The sequence below is a fragment of the Primulina eburnea genome, chromosome 12 (genome assembly GCF_022965805.1).
Source record: "Primulina eburnea isolate SZY01 chromosome 12, ASM2296580v1, whole genome shotgun sequence".
Lineage (NCBI taxonomy): Eukaryota > Viridiplantae > Streptophyta > Magnoliopsida > Lamiales > Gesneriaceae > Primulina > Primulina eburnea.
The window spans coordinates 5,790,711-5,815,520 of NC_133112.1; the positions used below are offsets into that span (position 1 = coordinate 5,790,711).

General features: G+C 34.8%; 2 protein-coding genes across 2 annotated transcripts; both read left to right on the forward strand.

Moving 5' to 3' along the window:
* Positions 1-4,226: 4,226 nt before the first annotated feature.
* On the forward strand, positions 4,227-9,499 carry LOC140807682 (uncharacterized). The gene is made up of 5 exons (XM_073164634.1): positions 4,227-4,430; positions 5,971-6,032; positions 7,165-7,255; positions 8,081-8,162; positions 8,623-9,499. The coding sequence occupies exons 1-5, from the start codon at positions 4,288-4,290 to the stop codon at positions 9,301-9,303; spliced, it is 1,059 nt and encodes a 352-aa protein (XP_073020735.1). The 5' UTR covers positions 4,227-4,287; the 3' UTR covers positions 9,304-9,499.
* A 1,012-nt stretch (positions 9,500-10,511) lies between these two features.
* On the forward strand, positions 10,512-24,624 carry LOC140807188 (AT-hook motif nuclear-localized protein 10-like). Its single transcript, XM_073163927.1, has 5 exons — positions 10,512-11,085; positions 11,409-11,461; positions 20,004-20,135; positions 23,649-23,810; positions 24,110-24,624. The coding sequence occupies exons 1-5, from the start codon at positions 10,596-10,598 to the stop codon at positions 24,377-24,379; spliced, it is 1,107 nt and encodes a 368-aa protein (XP_073020028.1). The 5' UTR covers positions 10,512-10,595; the 3' UTR covers positions 24,380-24,624.
* The last annotated feature ends 186 nt before the right edge of the window (positions 24,625-24,810 follow it).

A 24,810-nucleotide genomic window follows, 5' to 3' on the forward strand; every position in this document is an offset into this window, starting at 1 on the left:
CTCTTTCTAATCCGAGCTTTGTAAGTACTTCTACCCACTAATGATCATTGGAATTTTTGTATAATATCAAAATATCTTCATCTTGAGGAATACCAATTTACGAGAGCTTTTTGCAAACATCTTTCAGTTGGCTAAGTTCATTAGTGTGTTTTCTGCCATGTGAATCTTTCATTTTTTTCGGTAATGGATTAAATATTTTTATTGTTTTGTTAGATTCTTGATGAACGTTTCAACAAAGTTAACAACTCCTAATAAACATTGGAGTTGTCTCTTGTCTTCGAGTCTTTTTGGAAAATTATGTACATTTTTCCATAATGTGTTATTGCTAACAATTTATGACTTATCTATTTCTACGCCAATGAATTTAATTTTCTTTGTAGCAATGACATTATTTTTTCAGATATAACTAGTCTTTTCTGTTTACAAACTTTAAAGAAATTTCTAATTGTTTAACGTGTCTTTCATATTTTTAGATACTATTAAAATATCATCAATATTAATACACATAAATTCAAGACAATCTTTAAATATATTATCAATCTTTCTTTAAAATATCTGAGGTGTATTAGCAAATCTCATTAGTAATACTTCAAAAAAATAATGGTTGTAATGACCCGACACCACTCACCCGCGATCATTACTCATAGGACTTCTCCAACCTAGACACATGAGCTTTTACTTTCCCAGGATTCGAACTCAATACCTCCAAGACATATAGGTCTTGACAAAACAATCATGATATCAATTGAGTTCCTCTAGTTGGAAGTTTTGCTATGTTCTTATTTGGATTATTGTTTCTTCAAACCTTCTATAATACTTCGTTTTTTGGTGTTAAAATTTTCCTTTATCAATACATTTGCTGTGAAACCGGATCGACATTATTCTATAAAATGTCTATCTTGGCCTCTAGACTATTACCTTGTGATTACATGATGTTGTAAACACTAAACATCTAATCTCATTTTCTTGTGTATAATATTTAAACATTTGTAGTAAATTATTTCCTAACAAGATGTTCGCTCTTGTGTCATGATAGTAAATCGGTGGTGTTTTCATCTTGTACTAAGGTGTTTATCATGTACCTCCGATTTGAATTTCTGCTTTCTAAATCTATTTGCATAAGATTAAGATTTGAGTTGAGAAGTCTCGTGCAACTATTTGAGATAATTCTTCAGCTAATTCTTTTGGAAAGACTTCTCATTTTTTTGTACAAAGTTCAACCCCTAAATCAACATAAGCAACAAAGTATTCTACTTTATATTGTTCATATGATATCCCTACTATGATGTATATCGAAATTGGACTCGTACTCATTGGATTTTTCACCTATGATCTTCTGCCATGAATTCCATTTAGTTTTCGAGTTGTTTACAAGGTTTGTGTTCCTATAGAAACTCTAGTACAATAACCAATTGGCCGGAGTCCATTACTTGAATTAATTTGATATGAACCTTCAATTCTCTAATGAATATTATTCTATGGTAGATTCATATCGTATAATGTTCTTAATAATATATGGTATTATAAGTTGATTGATTTCTTTGTCTTATAATATCAAATACTATTTTGACATCTCTCAAACTTTCTGGACATCTAAGTTTTCCTATTGTTGAAAAACTTTTTATTATCAGTTGGGTTTCTTAGGCAAATTTTGTTCCCTGTATTTGACTCGTTATCTTATCTCTTTGGAATTATAGTTTTTTGGCTCTATTCTCAGACCATAATGTCTTTATAAATCGGTTTATTTTGAATCTGGATACTTATTTCCTATATTAAGAAAAATTCGAATTTTTCTACATAAATTGTCTATGCAATTTTTTCAAATATTTTTTGTATTTCAATGAATTCATTTATAATAAATCATGTTGAATGATGTGTATTAAAGAAGACATATAAAACTTGATAAATAATAGAATATGATTTATTATCTTCTTTTATCAACAAGCAACATCAAAGCTCGGATGAAACCTCGATTTGCGAGGTTGTAGACAATTATTGGATAAATCACTCATACAATCTTCCTGCACAAAGATTATCTGAGATAGTTCTTAGTATCGAATATTTAAGATTTCACATTAGTTTATTGCATATAACAATATCAATGGGTAAATCTATTCATTCTTTAAAAACAACTTTTATCATAATCTGGACTATTGAAGAATAAATCCAGGACATGGTTCATACTACTTCTGACTTGAGTTTATGTAATTATTATTTTAATTCTTTGCATCTCCATCCCGTTTCCCGTAACTTCTATGAAGATTGCCATTTTTCTTCTAGAAACTTTATATATTAGATGATGCTTTATGTTTCTTATGTCAAAATTTCTTAAGAACTTTTCTACATCTTCTACAGAGAATCATTGACGTATCGATAGATTAGGGTTTTTTTCATGATTTTTTGGACCATGCAATAAGATATAGTTGTATGGCTAAAGAATCGAGACAAATCTTTACGTGTTTACTACCCAATACCATTTTGGACACATATGACGACATGGGAAAGTCTTTTGTGAACCATGAGAGTCACAATCAACACAGGTTTACGACCCAAGAATGTTTTAAAAATCAAATATAACAACAAATACAACAACATGCGTGAAATAGAAAAATGTCACAACAAAGTCAAAACAACTTATAGAAAAAACAATGTTACCCAACACAAAAATAACACAAAGACAAAAACAGAAACATGAAACATTGAGATGAAACCTAGATCCGTTTCTTAGCGAAGAAAAACGTCAGTATGCGATTCGACCTTGATCTATTGCCAACAAATGTGAAAAAAACCTTGATATCTGAAATCGAACCTCAACCCATTACCTATAAAGAATCAAGAACATAAATTATCTGTTAAAGGAACTCGATCCGCTACTTAGAAAGCTATGAAGTCCGGTATCAAAGATTGAACCCCAAAAGGATGAATCCTTGATAAGTTCCAAAAATTTGGTCACAAGAACAAAATGGGATGCAAATCCCGTATGAATTTGAAGCCCTCACATATCGTGGTGAATATCAATAAAAAATGCAAATTTTTTCCTCCATAAAATTGTAACGATCTAGATTCGACGACTGTCCTCACTGTACCAATACGAGTCTTTCCAGCATGTTTATCTCCTCAATCACATGCGGGGCACCCATCCTAGAATTATCCAAGTCAAGCATGCTTCACTTTGGAGTTCGTATGTGATGAGCTCTCGAAAAGAAGAAATATCTTCTTGATATGAGTAGTATCTATCAAATATTTTTAAGCACTCCTCAAGTGCACAGTTCCATACCTGGACAGTTTTAGAATCTCTCTCTTTCTAGTGTAAGATCGGTTCATTCATGTTCCCTTTGTCTAGAAGTCTGTCATGAGCCGCTCATTGTCCGTACAACTTTATGGTATCGACGATCACCCTCACCCTCTTCGGTCCAGTGCCTCACAAAAATGATAGGCACATAGTTTATAAAAGATCATACCAATCTAACCTAACTCTAATGAGCTTAAAATAAGCTCTAATCACATTCTAGATAGCCCATTATTCTAGCATACAAAAATAAGTTTAACATAAAAATTAACAAACCCATTAAAAAATATATAAATATCACAATAAGCCAAAACAATAATAATAATAATAATAATAATAATAATAATAATAATAATAATAAAAAAGAGTACATGGCCCAAATACATCTAATTACTCAAAATGGCTCAATCAGCTGGATCTTGATCTTGAATTTGGCTAGACTTGAGCTGCACAAAAATTGCTTGTGATCAACATGTCAGAGTGCTCATGCTCATATCAAAAAGTGTATTCGGAATCTAAATATTAGAAAAAACTAATTTTAAAAATTAATTTACTTTAATATCAAAATTCATTATGTAGTTTTCGGGGCATTTTTTTTTACGGAAAATTGGCCTTCAGTCTCCCGTCCTCGATTTTTTTTTATTTCAGTCCCTGGTTATCTTTTAGTACCACATTTCCACATAAAATGTACCACATTTTCACATGAAGTGTATCACATTTTGTATGACATAACTCCACAATTTTGTGGGTACCGTTGATTTTTTTTGTGTTCAGTTCCTGATTACTTTTTTAGTATCACATTTATACATGAACACATTTTCACATGGAGTGTACCATATTTTGTCAATAATTTTGTGGAGAGAGAGAGTGAACCAAAAATTATTTTAATTGAGAGTTTTTCCCGTCTTTTTTACGCCCCTGTATTATATCAGTGAAAGATTACCTTTAAAACAACTGCCTTCGTCCGAGAGCAGCCGATTGGATATTACATAATAATAATGGCGGCTTCATCCCCGGCCAAAACCGTCAGTGCCGACGTCTCTGTGGTGGCGTTGACTTCTTTGAGCGCCAACACTTCGAAAAACCTCCGGGGCCTCAACAAACCTAAGTGCATCAAGTGCGGCAACGTCGCTCGCTCCAGGTTTGTTTTTTAATCTCTTAATTTACTTGCGTTTTGCTATTGCTAGTTTTCGTTTTTTTCCCTACGGCATTGGATTTATTCCGTGTGATTGGTCGTTTTTCTGATGTCTTTTGTGGATAGTTTGTTAGCCGGGTTAATTTCCAAACCTGAACCCTAATTCCTATCGTAACCAAGAATTTGTGAGTTGTTTATACTTGTATCACCCAAATTGTAGGAAAATAATGTTACTGCATTAGTTTTTTCTTTTTAGGTTTTGACCATTGAGACGTTTAACAGTTTAAAATGGATACATAAATAGGATTTAGGCATGGGAAGAGTGTTATATGAATATAATTCAGTAAAATAAATTGTTTGGGGAAGTTGCTTTTCTGGATCAATTCTGCATGAAAGTTGTTATTGGAGATAAGACCATGGTTGCCAGCCCACTCCAAACCCTATCTCAAAAAATAATCCAAGGGGCTAATTAAACGGCTTTCTTGAATGTTAATTGTTGCTTCATGGGTTGGCGAAAGCTTTTTCCAGTTGGTAGAGGTATATTTCGAAGCCAATAAAGCATGCAACTCTGCTCAACGCCCTTTGATGCTTAATCCCTTGCGCTTGACACAGGCAAAGGTGCTTCACTGTGGTGAAGGGCACATGTTAATCATGAAGCCCTATCAACTTAAATGTTAAGAATAGTCGAGTAGAAAATGAACTGCAAGATGGTAGTGCCTCTATATGCCTCAGCTTTTACAAAGCACAGTCTTTCTCTCATGCCTCGCGCTTCTAGTAACCGTGATTGTTGCTCGTGTATCTTGACCGATTGTTGCTCCTTTTGAGGGCAAGATGTGGGGATGAACCTCACTTTGTTAAAATTGTCACTAGTTTATTGAAATTCTAATGTCTTTCACTCACAAAAAAATGCAATTCTGAATTAGGCTTGGAGTTGGCTTTGAATTTATTGCATATATTGATGAAGTCCAGCTGACCGGTTCTAAAGATTTTTCTCAAAACTCTACTTTTTTCAGGGGGTTGCATGCTCTGAGATTCCATGGAACATTGGGTTTAATTATCTTCATGTTTATTATATCCAATGATCTTTTTGTTCTTTTGCAACTCTGCTCTAATCAACTGCAACTAACCTAATTTTCATCTCACTGGACAAGTTGTCAATGCACAACTCTGTCTCTGAAAGTAAACAGTAAAGTTTGTATTTGTTGAAATATATGCTACAGTATGGAGTCCAAGGGCATAACTACAGACCTGATTTTGTTTGTAATCGACTTTTTAAACGCCATTCATATGTGTTTCATGGAATTGCCTGGAATGTTTTTTTCCTTGTTAAAAAATAGAGGTTCTTCAATTAAAGGAAAGTTGTTTAAAACATCCTACTATGCTTTGTATTGGTGCTTGTAGTGGGTCAGAATTTCCTCTCATCATTCTGCTTGAATTCATGTATTAATTGGACTGGTTTATATGTCCACTTTAACATTCTTGGTGTGCTTGACATACTGGAATTTAGTGCATGAATGTCATTTATGATGAGTTCAATTCATAACAGGTGTCCATACCAGTCATGTAAAAGCTGCTGTGCAAAAGCTCAAAATCCCTGTCACATACACGGTGCGGTTAATATAGTATATGTTGCATTATTATTTTATATTTCCTCAAATATTTTACAATAAAGAGTAAATTGAAGCATTGCATCCTGACCATTCTGATTTCATTGCTTTCTACTTGTAATCACTATTATTGAATTTAAGATATCAAAGTGGAGTTCCCAATTTCTGTTCTTTGTTGGCTGTGCATATATATTTTTCACCGTCTTCAGCACTGGTGCAATCTGAATTCTCAAAGCCTGAATTGTCCTCTGTTTTCTACAATGTGTGAAGCTCCATTTTGGGGTGAGAATATATGATTGTGAGTGATAAGGGGAAAACGGCTCTCTGTATGAGATGGAAGTTTTCCTGCATGTTAATGAGATGACAGAAATTTGATCCATTCCAGCAACATGCAAATTGTGGGAGTTTAAAATTTTAGATGATGCTCATGAATAAAGAATAGATATTGGTAACTGAACCTAAGGAATTTATGGAAATTTTTTTATTTCTATCCACAATAGAACTTTTTGCCGCACGATAAAGTAGGTATTTCTTCTAGGTCTTCTAGATTAGAAGGCTTTTTGGTCTGCATTTTTTGATACTTTACAAAAGTGATGATTTGTAGAATTTCAGTTGCTAGGAAACCACCCTAATTGAATGGATTGGTGTATCAATTAGAAGGAATAACGGTAATCAAGTTTTCAACTTACAGTAAGGGTATAGAATATGGTTTCTTTTGTACGAAAAATGTATGATCAGTGTCCTAAAAATAGGCCTAAGCGCTGGGCGCCGGCCGACTAGGCGGCCAAAAATTATTATTTTTTTGGATTTTTTGAAAAGTTTTTTGGACTTTTAATTTAAATTGAAAGCCCAATAAAAAACGAAAATTATTTTTTTCATAGGTCCTAAACCAAAGTCCAATAAAAAATACGATTTGTTGGCTTACCCTAACAGACAAAGCTTCATCATATTATGCTGATTCCGTGGAATCCGCCTAGCGGCGTCTAGGCGCCCAAAACCACTTCTATAGCTGCATTCTCTTCCAAAAAAAATATTTTATCTTACTTTGCATGTAAAATCACTTCTGAAAGATGAGCTTATGTTCTATTGATCCCTTCTTGGCAAAATTACCCATGCAATTGTGGTTGGTGCAGTTTTAAAAGGCAATTCATCATTCCCGGACAAGGTACCTTCATCCAGCTCCCCCCTATTAGACCAGCAATCAACTGAAGTATCTCATTCAGGGTAAGCTTTTGGTGCTTTCTGCTCTCAATGAACTTGGTATACTTCTGTTATTCTTTTCCCTTATAGGTTCCAAAGCTGTTATTACAAGAAATGTTTCAACATGGAATAAAGTTGTTCTTCATCCACATCTAACTTGATGATTAAACAGAAACCGAATCTGACCACCTGCAGGTGTCTGCTCGCTGGATTATGTTTTGAAGAATTAGTTATAAAATAATGAATCTCAACACTACATAGTTTGATATTACGACGATTTAATTTTCTACACACAATCCATTTGATGAGATGAGACTAAGTAACATTTTTTAAAGCTCGTCATGAATTTAACTGCTGAAAATTTTAATTTATGATATTTCAGTGGCCTTTTCCTTCTAATTTGGAAGTTATTTTTTCATGATCAAGGAATAAATAATTGCTTTCATAATCAGTTACTTTTATTTCCTTGTGTACCCAGAACTTCATTTTATCGTCGCGGTTTTTCACGTGGAAAATAATATATACCGTGCCGGAATATTTGTTTAGAAAAAAATTACATTTCCAGCAGGTCTTCAGTTTGGTACAGATGAATAGGTATACTTGTATCAGTTCCTATAGTTGCTTTGGTGTAGATGTAATAAAAAGTGGATAATTTCTTTTCCCCCAGTTAGTTCCCTGGTCTCATAACGAATTTTGTGCCATTTTGAGCAAATTTTAGCTGCTGCCATCACTTTTCATGTGCTTGATTTTAATTTCTATTTAATACATTGCCATGTTGAGAACGCCGTGCAAAGTAAGGTTTTCGATGTTGAGGGTGTAACATTCTGATATATGCAATTTATTATGCAGGAGACTTCGCCAACTTTCTAACAATTTTGCGCAGTTCAGTAATTTAACTCCATTTCGATCTAGGAAGCCATTGACTCGGAAGGTGGAGATTGTCCTAACTCTGTGTTCCATATGTTTTTCACATTAAATATCTGCTAATAAATAAGCCTGAGTGGGGACGGAAAACCAATGTTGATTTCTTGGCTTGGGCAAATATAGAATCACAAAAAATAACCCTATATAAATAGTAAAATTTTTCATTTGTTTCCTTGAAAATAACAGTTACAAAATTTCCATCAAAGTTTCATCCGACTGACTTCACTCATTTTTTGGTCTTTTGATAATGGAAAAACCGATTGCATGAATGTGTTGGGGCTAGCCAAAGTTTTACCATACAGCCTTTCAAATCTCTGTCTGCATATTCATTTTGTTCTCCCCGTAGATATAGTTCAGTTAGTTTAATTAAATAATTTTACCGTAATAAAATTTTCTAGGATGTACATTTGCAACTAGTGTGCAACTTATATGGCTGAAAAATTATTTCCTATCAATAAAATTTTCAGGATGCTCAAGTCATAAATGAATGGAGGTTCTCAAAGTTGAAAGAGTTCAAAGACCGAGGTATTGAGACAGAAAATGAAGCTTTTGACCGCTACACACAAAATGCGTGTCTGTTAGGAGAGGTTTTCTCAGTTAATTCTGAACATGATGACCAGTTTCAAGAAAAGCAGCAATCTGAAGTATGCCCAAGTTCTGATGATAATATTAGTAGGACAGTGAACGGTTTGAAATCGAAGCTCAGATCAAATCCAGTGAGAACTGACAACTTCAGAAAGAAGATTCATTACATCGTTGATCAAGGCTTGAAAAAAATCGGAAAGCCTGAGTTAAATGCCGGTAGTGGGGACCTTGAAATTTCTAAAGACATCGACTCTTGTGAAATTGATCAGTTTCCTGCTTCAAGTGATCTTGTTGATAAAATGAATCAAGTGCGAAATGAAGAAGATCTGAAAGCATGTTGGGAGACCGCATCTCAGATGTTCGGATGGTCTAATAACACTGGCCTAATAGAATCTGGTGATTTTCCTGTTCTTGTGGAACGGGATGGGAAATCTGATTCATCTCAAGACCAGCATCCTCTCTACTCTCTGCCGAAGTGGGTAAGTCCTGTTAACGTGGATCAAGAATCTCTTAGCCGGATCGATGCACAATTTTCTGCTCTCGAAAATGTTGAAAATTTATAGGTAGTCTATGGATTCAGAATTCAGATTACATATGTGTGAAGAGTATTCTAAACGTGAGCATGAAATGAAAGCCAAAAATGAACTGTAGTCATGATTTCGTAGCCTTTTGTTGTTTTATTATAGTTGAAATAAAAATTGTTACAGTTGAGCAAGTAAAATTAAAGAAATGAAAAGGCAATGCTTACTAGATTGAGTACGTGGCATGTCTTGTGAAAACAACCATGCTTCAGATAAACTAATTTCGGTATATTTAACACCCCTGTTTCGGTGAATATTAATAAATTTTCATAAAAAATATTATATCTTGATTATGTAAATTTATATTCCATCAATTATTTTTTATTCAAATATCATATGTTTTAAATAATAATGTATTAGGTAACCACGTCTTTGATTAATTCAAAGAGATTACTCTAACGTATATTAGAATTTGTAAACAGGAAGTTAGATAAAAAATTTAAACTTAAGAAGGTAGGTTAAATTATTTTTGTACATAGAATATGAATTTAATTCATTATCTAAAATACTATGTTCGAAAAATAAAACATGTAAAACTTGTGTGAGAAGGTCTCACAAGTCGTATTTTGTGAGACAAATATCTTATTTGAGCTATCATAAAAAAATATTATTTTTTATGTTAAGAGTATTACTTTTTATTGTGAATATCGGTAGGGTTGACCCGTATCACATATAAAGATTTGTAAGATCGTCTCACAAGATACCTACTCATAAAACATATACATAGTGGCGGAGCCAGAAACATGGCTCTACCCGGGCTAAAATTTTAAACTCTAGAATCTTTTACTATTTTAAATTGATCTAGTCGAACTAATATCATATCATTCTAAAATTATACAAAATTTACATACAAATTTTTTTCAAAAAATTTGGACCAGCCCGGGTATTTACACCTATAGCTCTTTAGCCCGGGTATTTACACCTATAGCTCTACACTGATATTGTAAATTATTATTTTAAAATAATTATACTTGGATTCTACAATAAAATCGAAGAAACATGTGTAATATATATAGTTCGATTTTGTAAAATTAAATAATTTCATTAAAATATAATATATATTTTTTAAAAACTATTATTATATGTATATTATTTTGAGCTAGATCGTATTTTAATAAAATATATTCGTAAACCCCTAATTCTTAACCCCTCCCTCATTACAATTCCGTACACACTCATAGTAATTAGATTCCAAACTAATCAACCCCTGATTTTTATTTTGAAATGTGTAATTGATTCGATTGTCCAGTTCACATCTGAGTGTTCGATTCCGAATGGATTCACAAGATTCTTCTGCGCCGCCGCCTCGCCACCTCCACCACCATCCTCAACCACCGCCACCTGCCGTTTTCTTGGGCCAACATCCGCCCAACAACTCGTACCCACTTCACAATACCAACAATTCTGCTGCTGTGGGCCACCAACAGCAAAACCCTCGATTTCCGTTCAATTCTATGGCTGCTGCGCCCGCGCCGAAGCCACTAGATCACAATTACTCTGATGGATCTCCTTCTGCTGGCGGCGGCAGCGGCGGCGGTGGGTTCAGCATTGAGCCGGCTAGAAAGAAAAGGGGTCGGCCTAGGAAGTATTCACCTGATAACAGCATTGGATTGGGTCTGTCCCCGGCACCAGCTAACCAGATTTCCTCGACCGTGGGCCACGTGGATTCTAGCGGTGGTGGGGGGGCTCAGTCCTCGGAGACAGCGGCCAAACGAAACCGCGGAAGGCCTCCGGGTTCTGTGAAAAAACAGTTGGATGCTCTAGGTACTACCTTACCCGCTCTTTTGACACGTTTATTTATATGTAGTGTTATTCTGTGATTATTTTTAGGGTAAAAAAAAAATATCTTTAAGATTGCAACTTGCTCATGTGGTGGCGGAGGGAGATGAGCAGCAGATTTTTCTCAAAATTGTTGTTTTTTAATGTTATCTAGAAATGCGTTGCATTCAAATACTTTTAGATTATCCAGTAAACCAGTTTCCTGGCTCCTTTACCATACCATTGCATGTATTTGCGTCAAGTTTTGCTGTCAACCGTGATTAAGATTAATGTTTAGGGCGATTCTCAAGTTCAACTTTGATTGGCAGGATCACCCGGAGTTGGTTTTACGCCTCATGTGATTATGGTAGCAGTGGGCGAGGTAAATTAATTGTTATTTTCATTATTGTTGTAGAAAAAAAAGAGAAACTGAAATTCATGTCAAGTGTTTTTAGTTCTTGTCCCATTTTGGGAAATTACCATTCAGAAGTTGATGGGATTACTTTTAATAACAGGATTTTCTGGCATTTGTCTAAATCTTAGCAAGGGCTAAGGTGTAGGGTAAAAATGATATTATTATTTTGTCTAAGAAACAATGTTACATTAGGAGGACATGGCATTCTCCTAATTTGAACTGTATACTTTACATTGACACCCCTCTTACCTTTTTAATTATGATACATGCAAAGTTATAAACTTTTGATTTGAGCTTAAATAAGGTTCTATGCAACAAACAATGATCTAAAAAGGATTCTTTTGAAGTCACGATCTGGATGTAATGATAAGTAAATGATTGAGTTTTTTTGCACCAAAAACCTCTGTGATTATCGAAAATACGTACTTCACTACCATGAAAATTAAATAGGCATTTTAGTCCTTGACTTTTCATAAAAATTACATGATTTATCCTTGGTGACGTGATTTTTTGAACACGTGGTCGTGCTTCAGGTAGGAAACCAAGTTTTGAACAAAGTACGTCGAAATTTAAAAAATGCCATTTTATTATTGTATAATATTTTTCAGTTCCACTAAATATATCTATTGGAATATACATTTTCAAGATCTAAATTGCAAGGTTGAGCAAGATACCATGAAATCTTTCGTAAAGATTCTATGATTTGTAGGGGGAAATCTCAACTCAATATTGGGTTTCATGCGATCCATTCAATGTAATATTGTTCAAAAAATAGTTTCTTGTTACAACACCCTTGCGTGTTCAAAAAATAGCATTAGCAAGGGTAAATCGTGCAATTTTTATAAAAAGTCAAGGGCCGAGACATCTATATAATTTTCATAAGGGTTTTGGTGCAAAAAACTCGTAAATAATAAATGTGATTTCACAATTAATCACGTGGCCACCACTATACCAATAGAAGATGCAATTAATAAATGTGCTGTTTTTCTTTGATTTTTAATTCCTTTCTATACGTGTGATAAATAGTCTCAATTGTCAAAATCCAACTTTGCCCCTCAAAAACCTCCCCTTCCCTCCTCGATTTGCATCTATTGAAAGTGACTTAAATTATGAAATTATAATTCAAACATTTTTTCTATTATTTTATATTTTCTGACGTAACAATTAAATTTTCACGATAGCAATATTTAGTGTTAGATTTTATTTCCTCAAAATAAGGAAATGAAGTGTTAGAAAATTGAGAAAAAAATAACAAATATGCTTTTCTAATCATAATTAACTGCTATATAAATTAGTCAAACCAAAACTAGTTGAAGTCATAATAGGCAAACTAAACGTTCAATTGGAGTGTGATGCAGATTCAATCAGAGGTTGGTCTCCTGGATATTCAAGTAGTGGTGGATTATGTTAATATAGCAATGTACTATATCTTTGAACGACAATCATACGCTCAGGTTGTGGTTGACGGAGCGAGGACGACGTCGGGTGGGGCAAAATGAAGGTGTTTGTGAGGGACACAAGGGAGCAGAATCATCTAAATGTTCAGATAAGGTAGACGTGGATATCGATAATGACCAGGAGGCAAAAACTGAGGAAGTAGTTGTGGAAACAACAATTGAAAGTGGGGCTTGTGTGACTGAAGGTAGGGCTATCTCTAAGAATATTAATGAGACTCGGTACTCTGGACATATTCACAACATCGAAGGTGTGGACCTGTTTGTTAGTGAAAACCAACAGCCGGATAATATTAAAGGAAATGGTGCAAGTTCAGCAAACAAGTATTTTGGTTAGAACCGATCTTAGGAGGCAAACATATCAAGATTCTCAAGAGAGTTATTCCTCAAAAGGTAGATGATTTCAGAAGCCGATCCATTCAGAAAATAAACAAGTCAGTGGTTGGAGGTGCAGAACTGCTTAGTTGTGGGGTAGGGAGAAGGGCATCGGAGTAGACTTTTGAGAATGTACACTATAGAAGAAAGGTTCGTACAAGAGGTGGTGGAGACATCTCATATGCCGATGACTTATAAAGGGAAGATCCATTGAGGATGGGGGATCAGTCGTTGGGTGGCGGAGGTTTTGGTGAATGCGAGGATCAAATACACAACGATGTGACTGAATATAGTTATGGAGAGAGCTCAGACTCATCCGTGTTTAGCCCAGCTGGTTCAGATATTTAAGTACCTATTTGTTTGAGAATGGAGGACATACGAGGTCTTTTTGCATCTTCTCTGGGTCCTCAAAAATTGTGAATGCCGCATATCGAGGATTCTTCGGATCCCAAAGTGGGAGAGACTTCCCTTCTTGTCATAATTCACCTCTAAAACAATCCTTATTTCTTAAATCCTTATTTCCTTGTCTTTTTTTGTTATGGGTCTTTCTAAGGGGATATCATGAGATAGTGTGCAATCATTGATGGGTGAAAAGCCGTACAAGCTGGTGGTTAGCCTGTCTGAGGATGAGAATTGGAGGATGATTCAAGGAAATGTAGAGTGATTGACAAAGAGTTCTACAGAATGGGCTGGTAGTGAGGATTGCCTGTCTAGACTGGGGGTTGAGAAACTGCCTAAAATGAATGATGTAGGAAATACATCGAGAATTAAAAGTTCCAGGGAGTTAAAAGATATTGAGTTTTGGGATCGGTTATGAGAAAAGATCGTCTCATTCTCATAGGGGCCCTGCAGTGGTTGAATTAAGATTTGCTCTTGGAATACTAGGGGAGGAGGCTCGGGTACACATAGGGGTGGAGTTCGAGTAATTTTGCGTAAAGAATAACCGGATATAGTTGCTCTTCAAGAAATTAAGAGAGATTCGGTGGATATAAGATTTATTGCAAGTTTGTGGAAGTCTAGGTTTGTTAATTGTTATTACTATGTGCTATAGTAGATCAACGGTATCTTGGTATTATGGAACTAGGGAACCAGCCCTTTAATAAACCCGCCTAATTGGGTCCCAAGCGAGTCCGGGTTGGGTCTCGGTTTTCGTCGGACCGGCCCCGGACACACACACACACACACACACATATATTATTATTATTATTAATATAATTATATTTTTTCTTAAATTTAATAATAAATATTTTAATCATAATTTTGTTTTATATATTTAAGATTGAAATAAATATATTTAATATGAAAAAACATTATTACATTTTTTAATTAATTATTAATGGAATAAAAATTGGTAATAAATTTTTAATTGAATTAAAATTGATAGATTTTAAATTGTGATAATATTTTGTTACTAAATATTATTAATATAAATTTTGAAAATAACTTTAACGATTAATTAATTTTTAAACTTTTTTATTTTGTATTTGAAAAAAAATATAAAAAATAAATTTTTGACCCGCCGGGCAGGGCGGTCAATGGTAGGTGGGTCCGGCCTCAGGTTTGGCCAAACCTTCCCTGAACCCTCTCCATTGTCATCTCTACATGAGACCTTATATTGGTTTTTGTTACAGATAATATGATTGGAGAATTCTTGGTTTTAGTACAAATTAAAAAGGAAGATGGCGGCATATGTTGTTTTTCTGCAGTTTACAGACCTTGCAAGCCAAGAGAAATACATAATTTTTGGGATGAGTTGGCAGGACTGAGAGTAATTTGTGGGGATAACTGGTGTTTAGGGAGGGACTTTGATGTTGTGAGATTGTTTAGTGAAAAAATGAATATTAGAGCCTTAACTACGAGCATGATGAGTTTTGGTTCATTCATCTGGGATATGGAGCTGTATAATACACCTTTGTTGAGTGCAAAGTTTACTTGATCGAACTTGATGGCGTTCTCTATTTGTTGCAGGTTGAATAGATTCTTGTTGAGGGATGGGTGAAAATTTTTCCTTTTTACTGAAAAACAATTTAACCAAGAATGACATCTGATCATTTTCCGCTGATCTTAGATACTTCAAATGCAAAGTAGGCTTTGTCACCTTTTAGATTCGAGAATGTGGTTGAAACATCACGGTTTTAAATCGGCAGTCTCATCTTGGTGGAACAATTCAGATGTTCAGGGTTGGTAGGGGTACAAATTTATGTGGAAACTTAACGACATCAAAAGTCAGCTGTTAGGTTGGAATAAATAGGTGTTTGGGAACGTTGGAGTGAGAGTAACAAAGTTAAAAAATAAAATTCGACAATTGGATGAGCAAGAGCGTGATGGTCAGGGGTCATATGAGTTAGCAATCGAGAGAAAGGAAAACAAATGTGCACTAGAAGAGCTAATGTGTCGAAGAAATCAGATAGATAACCAAATGTGCACTTATGATAATGTGGACTGAGGTTTTTGGATTATGCTCTATTGAAAAAGGGTTTGGAGAGAGATGAAGAAAGTGGATTCGGGGTTGTGTTTCTACTCTCTCATTTTCAATTCTTATTAATGGTAGGCCTAGAGGTAAATCTAATGGTGAGAAAAGACTTAGACAAGGCGATCCACTCTCACTTTTCTTGTTTAATTTGATTGTAGACGTGTTGCTCATATTGATTGATAAGGCCAAGGAAATGATTGATAAGGCCAAGGAAATGAACCTCATTCGAGGTCTGCAAGTGGGTAAAGAGCTAGTAGAGATGCCACACATTCAGTTTGTGGATGATATTTCGTTCTTTGTCAACGATGAGAGTCATTTGAGGTTTTTAGTAGAGATCTTAAACTCATGTTGTCAAATGTCAGGTTTGAAGATCAATATGGAAAAAAGTTCCCTGCTAGGCCTTAATTGTGTGGATGAGAAGATGAAGAGTTAACTCGAGAGATTGGTTGTGGGAAGGATCTTTTGGGAGGATAGGTCGTTGGGGGATGCTTCTTTTAGGGATTTTTACCCTATTTTATTCTGGCTATCGTCGGTTCTCAATAAGCCCATTTCTCATTTTGTTCAGTTGGTTGATTTTTTTATCCTCTTCTTTATCTTGCGACTTGCATTTGCGGAGGGATATGAGGATGAGGAAGTGAATGAGTTGAGCACATTGTTAGGATCTTTAGAGAGGGTCAAATTGGTTGAGGAGATTGATGATATCAGGGTTTGGGACGGTGATCCTTCATGTGATTTTTCAGTCATGTCCTTCTACGAGTCTTTCTTTCCAATAAGTGGTTTTTTTTTTCCTCTTTCATGTCATTTGGAAAACGCCGATCCCATGAAAGGTTAAGTATTCTCGTGGACCACGGTGATGGGTAAGTTGTCCACTTGTGAGATGATGCAAAAGAAATAGCCTTCGTGTGCTCTGTTTTCTAATTGGTGTGTGCTGTGCCGGAACGAGGGGGATAATCATGATCATTTACTTATTTATTGTTCTTTCACGATATGTCTTTGGTTTAGAGCTTTGGAGGAGATGAGTTTAGTTTGGGTAGCTCCAAGATCTTCGCACGAACTTTATGAGGTAGATCTTGGTCGTGATATCGGTAGGAGGGGTAATTTTTTTGAACAGTAATAATTCATTGTATTCACTAGTCATTTTGGTTGGAGCAGAATAGACGGATTTTTGACAACTCAGAAGAGTTGGTTGAAAAATGTCAGGACAAAACTAAGAATTGGGTTTCTAGCTGGATTGAGAAACATGTAAAGTTTAAGAACTACTCGATTCAGATTTAGTGAAAAATTGGAGTTATATATATTGTTGATTTGAGCAGGGTATTTGTCTTTCTTCTTTCTTTCTGCGCGGATCACCTGTCCGTTATATGTTACTATTGATCTCATTTAATGAATATAATATGGTTTCTTATCAAAAAATAAAAATAAAAAAACAATAGGCAAACTATAAATTTAATTTCAATCATTATTACATGACTCTTACTGCTTATCTATGAAACTAAACATTATATCATTCATAATGTTCAAAGGAAAATTTTTCGTTCATTTCTTAATCGTACTCTCAATCTCAATTTCGTCAATCAAACAAAGCTTATTAGTATTTGTCCGTCGCTACTAATCCTATTTAATCACTAGAATAATCACAACATAATTCATTTGTACACAATCCTATCCTCAAGGCTCAAACTAAACACAACCTTAGGAGAGTAGGATTTTTTTTGTTCTTACTGCAAGTATTAAAATGTGGTGCTCCTGGGGTACAAGCAGCAAAGGTTAAATCTATTGTTTTCTATTTGATTTCACCTGCTTGTTTGCTACAAACTTCCTTGGATGGATGATAATTTGTTAAATTGCATGAACAAATGGCATAGTTTCTCTTATTTTACATATTTAGAGACGATGATATGATTCTTTGATTTCTATTACGGTGATGAATATTTTTCTTACGCATTGTAATTTATATGCTAAGAAAATAAATTAATGGTAAACTCATAGTAATTAAAGCACAATCTCGCTAAATTGCTCAAATGTCCCATAACTTTAAGAGCAAAGCAAAGTGCAACATAAATAAAGCACAACAAAAAATTAAAATGAAATCAAAATTATTTTAAAATTTGAAACATGAAATATCAAATATTGAAATCATCAACATCTTCGTCTTCCAAATCTACATCACTATTTCTTCACGCGCTGGCAGAGGCGACACGAGGGTAGAGGGGAGGGAAGAGAATGTTAGGGGTTGACCAGTTTTTTTAAAAATAATAAACAGAGGAGAAAACCTCTGCCAGAAATTAACAAAAAAGCTTGCCTACTCTTTGAAGCACGCGATTCACTGAAGTGGTGCGCTTTTGCTCGCACTTCTCGCGCTTTGGACAACTCTGTGCAAACCGAATGTTAAAGATATAAAAAGACCAAATAAATCATGACCTGGATTCTTGAACTTGGAGAGGTTTGGAATATCTAAAGTTTCGAGTTATGCAACCTCTTATCAAATCCATGTTATTGTATTACTCCTTTTGCAATGACGGTGCCATGTACGATAGGCGAATCGGTTAAACTTGTCCCTCTTGTTCTCCTTCTATTTTAGAAACATAAAAGTGATCTGAGATCCTCTTAACAAACATGTGCTGGAATAGAACAACATGGAAAAAAATATTGAGGACCAAAACTCACAAAAAAATGGAAGCACGAATGTTTTGGGTATGGCTGTTGTTGGAAGGGAAGAACATGTCAAAAAATATCGAGCACAAAATCTTACAAAAACTGGAAGTATTTGAAAAAAATTGAAAGAACCTTTGGACTGTGATGGAATTTATATGGTCAGAATGTGTATTAAAGAAAACGTTAAATCATAATCAATAGTGTATCTGGAGAAAGTTATTGGACTGATTAAAATATATGAAAGATTTTGACTTATATGGCACAGAAATTTGCTTCACCGAAATTTCTATCATTGTAAATAAACCTTTCTTGGTTGCGATCAGTCACTATTTCTATACAAAGCATTCCTAACCTTATTCTATTTGTCGTCGTGAGTGAATTAGATTTCCCTGTACTCATTGCTATGCTAGCTTTCATTAAATTAAAAATTGCTGTATGATTATATGTTTTTTTAGTAAAATTTCAATTATGTGACTATAGTGATAGGTTTTAGTCAAGATGGTCTATTATGTGACTATAGTGATAGGTTTTAGTCAAGATGGTAATACAGTTAATGATTTTGACCTATGTGCTACAAGTGTGTTTCTTTTCCCCTTTGTAGTGTTATGGACCATCTAGAAATCAATAGATGCTCAAACTCCTTGTTCTACAGAATCTGAATATCCAGTCTAGTCCATAAAAAAGTAACATACCGATTACGGAAATGGAAGCTTCTGAAAGTCATATAGAGATTTCATATGTTGTCTATGGGAAACAAATTATATCTCTTGAGATGTTATTGAAGATCCATAGTTTGGATAATTACAACCAAATCAAGACGTCTTCAATCGATAGGATGAATAAAGAGAAGGTCATATGGAAGTCAATATCCATGCTTTAGTGTGTTTTTTTCAGTCAGAGCAAGCATCACATCCATTGTGTTAAAACACCAGTGGAATGTGCAAAGCGCACATTCTGTCACATTGAAAGAATTATAAGAAAATTATGAAAGAAGGAATGAACTTTGTAGGATTGAGAAGTGCACGACTTTTTAATTTTTTTTAAATTCAACTATTGTTCTCCAAAATTTAATATTTGTTTATATATCGATGATGTTATCATTAAATAATGAGTCAATTGTCAAAGCCTGCTCGTGTACTTTATATTGAATTTCATTTTGAGCAAAAATGTTTGCTCAAAGTTGATTTCGTTTTTAAATAGTTAAGAGTCTTGTGGTAAGTAATGACATTGACAATACCGATTCGAGCTCAACTGAGTTCATAAATCCGAGTATGTTTGTTTCTTAAATTCCATTGGGTCCTTTAATTAAGCAGCCTTTTAAGAAGAGACGTCCTAGGGAAAAAAAGCCTCCTTTGTTCAAAGGAACCCAACATAATCTAATAAATAAGCATGATTACAATGACTTCACATTGCATAGAATAAGATTTGTGTAAGTGCAAGAAGCCGTGCTAAGACATCTTTCAACCTTTTGTATCTGCAGTGCTGTCCAATTCCATGCGAACCTTATGCATTGATGAAGAAGTTATAATTTCCATTTTTTTGGTGTTCTCAGGATATAGCTTCAAAAATCATGGCATTCTCTCAGCAGGGACCACGTACAGTTTGCATTCTATCTGCTAATGGCTCCATCAGCAATGTGACGCTTCGCCAACCAGCAATGTCTGGCGGCACAGTAACATATGAGGTGTGTGACATTTATTTTTTCTTGGTGTAACATATAATTGTACCAAAAAGATTTCGGTGTTAGATCAATGCATTGTATTTTGGGGAAAAATAATATTTGGACAAATTTGGGTATTTTTGTATGAAAAATAGAAGATTGATATTTTTTAAAATGATAATCTTTTTACTATATTTAGGTTTATTGGATATGAAATTTTTGAATGGGTTTTTTTGGTAATTTTCCCAAAAAGTTATTCTTCACCACTTGAGGGTCATGTGATAAGCCACAAAGAATTGTGTCCTCTAACCACCACCGATAATTTGGACTTTCAAGGTGCATACATCGAGAGAACTTGCTAGGGTTTGGAAGTTTTTTGACAGAATCCTAATTCTTCTAGGAGGCGAAAATAATCAAAGGAATCTGGAATCAATACATCTAAGGGGATCACAATATAAAGAAAAGTATCTGGCTTTTCGCTGTAACTCATGGCTGCTAAAGAATGTGCCAGAGATTTCTTCATTCATGCGAAAACCCAAAACTTGATATTAAAAAACTACCTTAATCATTGTTTTAAGTTCTTCTGGTGCCCATTCTATTTTAGAGATTTTTCTTCCTTCTTTATACTTGTATCTCAAGTGAATTATGTTGTGCGGATTCTGAATATTGATAAGCAACTCTTAGAGTCATCAAGAAAAATTGAAGTGTGAGTTTTCTTGTCTACAATTAAAGTTCTAGTTCACCTTTGAAAAACAAATGTTGAAAAACAGAATGCTTCTATAATTTTCTCTGGTAGTGAGTGACCAGTGGTTGACTAAGTTGAGAAGATTAAAGCAAACACCAAGTCTTGTCTTGGCCAAAAATTGTTTTATTAATCTCATGAACTGTTTGAGATGAAATTTGTACCTTAATTTATTTCTCGTAATCCCAAAAATTGAATCATAATGAATTACTCATGTTCTTTACCATGATCAATTGTTGCTTGGTCTAAGCGACGATAAATTTATTGTTTAATTGCAATTTTTTTAGCTAAACAATTTTAGTACAAAAATCTTGTAATGTGTTAGGATTTGGGGAGGATACTCCTATTTCACTACCTTTGCGGATGACTACCAGAGGTTTTGGTATGTATGTTTGGTGAAGTACAAGTATGTGACCTTTGAAAATTGAAGGGGATAATTAGTTGGGAAGAATTATTATGTCATTTATTTATGCCTAACGGATTAAGTAAATACTCAATCACGTTCTTTTTAGATTATCTTAAAAGAGAATGATATTATCTATGTTTGACGCTCTAGTTGAATAAGGTATTTGAGACTTGGGAGAAGGAAATGAACCATGTGCTCTGATGTGTTTTATTGCACTCCCATGCTTGTTTTGGGGGTTATGTGTTTGAAACAACTCGTTTGATGGATTCAGCACCTTTGGAAACACGAAAGTGTACTTCAAATGAGAATGCTTTGGAAGCTATCCACTTATGAATATTTTAGTGTTTGGGGTACTGTTATCTACATGAAGTGGATAGTGGGAGAGACAATTAGATATTTGTGCTTTATGGAATATTTGGAGTCTATTGGCTATTACTTATCTCATCTTCGGTGAAAAAAGTGCTTGAACTGCCACATTATTGTAGAAATAAGTTTTATTCAATAGTGTTGGTAGTGCAATGGACTTCAAGAGGTTCAAGTCACTAACCGCAACCACAATGATTGTTCCTACTAGCTAGTTGGGCATTTTGGTCCCGAGGAGTATGAAAGGGTTTTGAGACTGCGGTAATGTAATGGTCTACCGCCTTAAAATAGCCAGGATGAACTCAACCATATATATGATCCTAAGACTTTCAGGGAAGCATTATGGCTCAATATCATGGATCCGAAATGGAAATTCATATATCTTAACAAATTATGAACTTTGATAGATCCACATTAGGAAATTGTTCCAATTTGATACAAGTGGATCTGTTAGCGAAAGGTTGTAGCAGATGCAAGGGTTGCTAGATAAAAATAGATTGGTAGCAGATGTAAGGGTTGCTAGATAAAAATAGATTGGTAGCAGATGGTTATTTTAAAGGTAAGGTGTTGACTATGAGTAATTTACACTAGTTACAATGCTAGTTTCTTTAAAAAATTTTGCTAGTTATATTGGCATATGATAACTACGAGAAACAACAAACCGATGTGAAGACATGTTCCTTAATAATCAAGGTTCTAAAATACACTAGATGCAGTCGGACTCTAGATCAACGCTTAGGCCATCTAAGCGGGGACTAGTCGGTTTCATGAGGACAAGTAATAAATCTGTTATTAATAAAGAACAAGAAATATGTTTAATATTTTAATTATTAGGGATCAGTGATTAGACCTATTTATAAATTAATGAGCTTGTCTATTAACTGTTCTAGAATTAAAAAAATTGATATATTTATTGCTGCCATTCTCATTCATTCTCTCCTTCTCCTTCTTTTCTCTGTTTCCATCGTTCATCATGCCTAAAATCTCATCGGCTATATAAATTCCGGAAAGCTGTCGTTGCCGAAATCTTCGCTGTTCTCTGTCAACTCGACCCGCACAGTTGAAGCTACAGCCGGAGTCCTACTACCCTAAGGCTGCCTAGAAATGGTGCTAGTCGGCCTTCGCCGCCTAGGCGCAATTTAGAACACTTGTTAATAATGATTCGATTGAGAGATGTACATGGAAGTTAGTTTATAGTTTTTTTATATTTGACAATAGAAGAATAAGATGAACATAATTATTTTTACTCACATCTAATCAACAACAATATGCCTTTATCCCACTAAGTGGGGTTGCCTGTATGGATCCTCCTTTCCCATTATGTTCTATCAAATATTTTAATTAATTATCATGTTTTGATGTTTTTTGACTCATTTAACGCACATTCTCCCTGGTGGAAACCTATTCAGCTTCTTTGTGGTTTATTGTACATAAAACTCCAGTAGTTCTGGATCAAGCTGCCGAAATGCATTTTTATCGATCCAAAGTATCTTCAATCAATGTAAAATCCTTCCAACAGACTTGAAATGTGCGCTCAACCGGTGGAAGCAGTTGCTTCCTTGTCATCGAGAACATCCACAGGAAGCCGTTTCTGTTTCTGACCTTTCTAAGCCCATCCATCTGAGTCTTGTTCCACTTGTACAGAAGTCATCTGAACCTCAACTATCACTAGCAATAAAATCTCGAAAGACCATTCCAAGAAGAGATGAAGTGGGTGGCTAGTGGGTATTCTTCATAAAATAGACATTCTTAATCTTTCATCGTTGGTGTTCTGTATGAAGCTCCCAACCGATTTGTTTTGCTTTCTTTGGTTCCCGATAACATCTCAAGTGGAACTAAAGTTTTTCAATGTCAAATATCTTTTGTTTGTCCTTTTCATTTGTAGCGGTGAATATAGTTTCTTATAAAAAAAAACCAAAAGTGCAACTACTATAAAGGGCTCAATGTAAAGATGGTGTAGTTTCTTTTCAGTTCATCTTGAGAGTGGTACGTGACTATGCATAATGGTGCCTTCATCTGTTTGCAGGGTCGATTTGAGATAATCTCATTGTCAGGTTCTTTCCTGCTATCAGATACTTCTGGTAACCGCAATCAAACTGGTGGTCTGAGTGTGTCACTGGCTGGTTCAGACGGCAGGGTATTGGGTGGTGGAGTAGCAGGGATGCTCAAAGCTGCATCATCAGTTCAGGTAATGTTTGGACAGGTTTTTTCACATTAAAAATCTTATGATACCGTTAGTATCAGACATTTAAGTTCCAAACTTTATTTAAATCCATAGTTTTATATGTTTTATCTGGACCCAACTAGCTTGGGTCTGGGACTTATGCGACGATGACGATTTTGCACTTGTATTTATGCATCTGTATTCTTTTCCACAAGACTTTTAGCCCTCATTTTACCAAAACAGTAAGAAATAGTCTTAGTTACTCTCATGTATCACGTCTCGAACTTATTCCATATTTATTATCAGACTATTTTCTTTAACAGGTCGTGGTAGGCAGTTTCATTGCAGATGGGAAGAAATCCAAGTCTGGATTGTCGTCTCCACCACAAGCACATATGGTCAATTTTGGCACGCCAGCAGCAGGGGTCAGCCCTGCTTCCCCCGGTGCTTCCAGCGAGTCGCCTGAGGAAAATGATGACAGTCCTCTAGATCGTGGCTCAGGACCTTTCGGTAATACTGGTCAACCAATGCAGAACGTGTCGATGTATTCTTCAATGGGTTGGCCAAACTCCATCAAAATGCACCCTAATTAACCTCACATATTCTGCAGCATGCATATGTGGATTTCTAGATTACATTTAGTGGTTGGTTGTAATTGCTAACAGAGTATAGGACGGATTTCCTACCCTAGATTGGATTTTCTTTAGATGCTTATTTATTTTTCTTGTTCTTTAGTTTAGCCTTTGGTAGATGTGCTGGTTCTCTGACAGATTCAGACATGCTAACCTGTTCTATGCTATATATGGCATGTCCTATCTATTATCATTCTTACTCGAAACGATTTGTGTCGCGGATTAAAAATTGGTCCAGATTAGATTGGGTTCGGGTTATCTCCATTTATTTTTTATTTAGTATTTTTTTTAAAAAAATAAAGTGAAAAGTAAGAAATATTTTATTAACATAATCACAAGGTAAATAATTTGATTGGTAAGTGTATTTAATTTATTCTCTCTATATATTAATT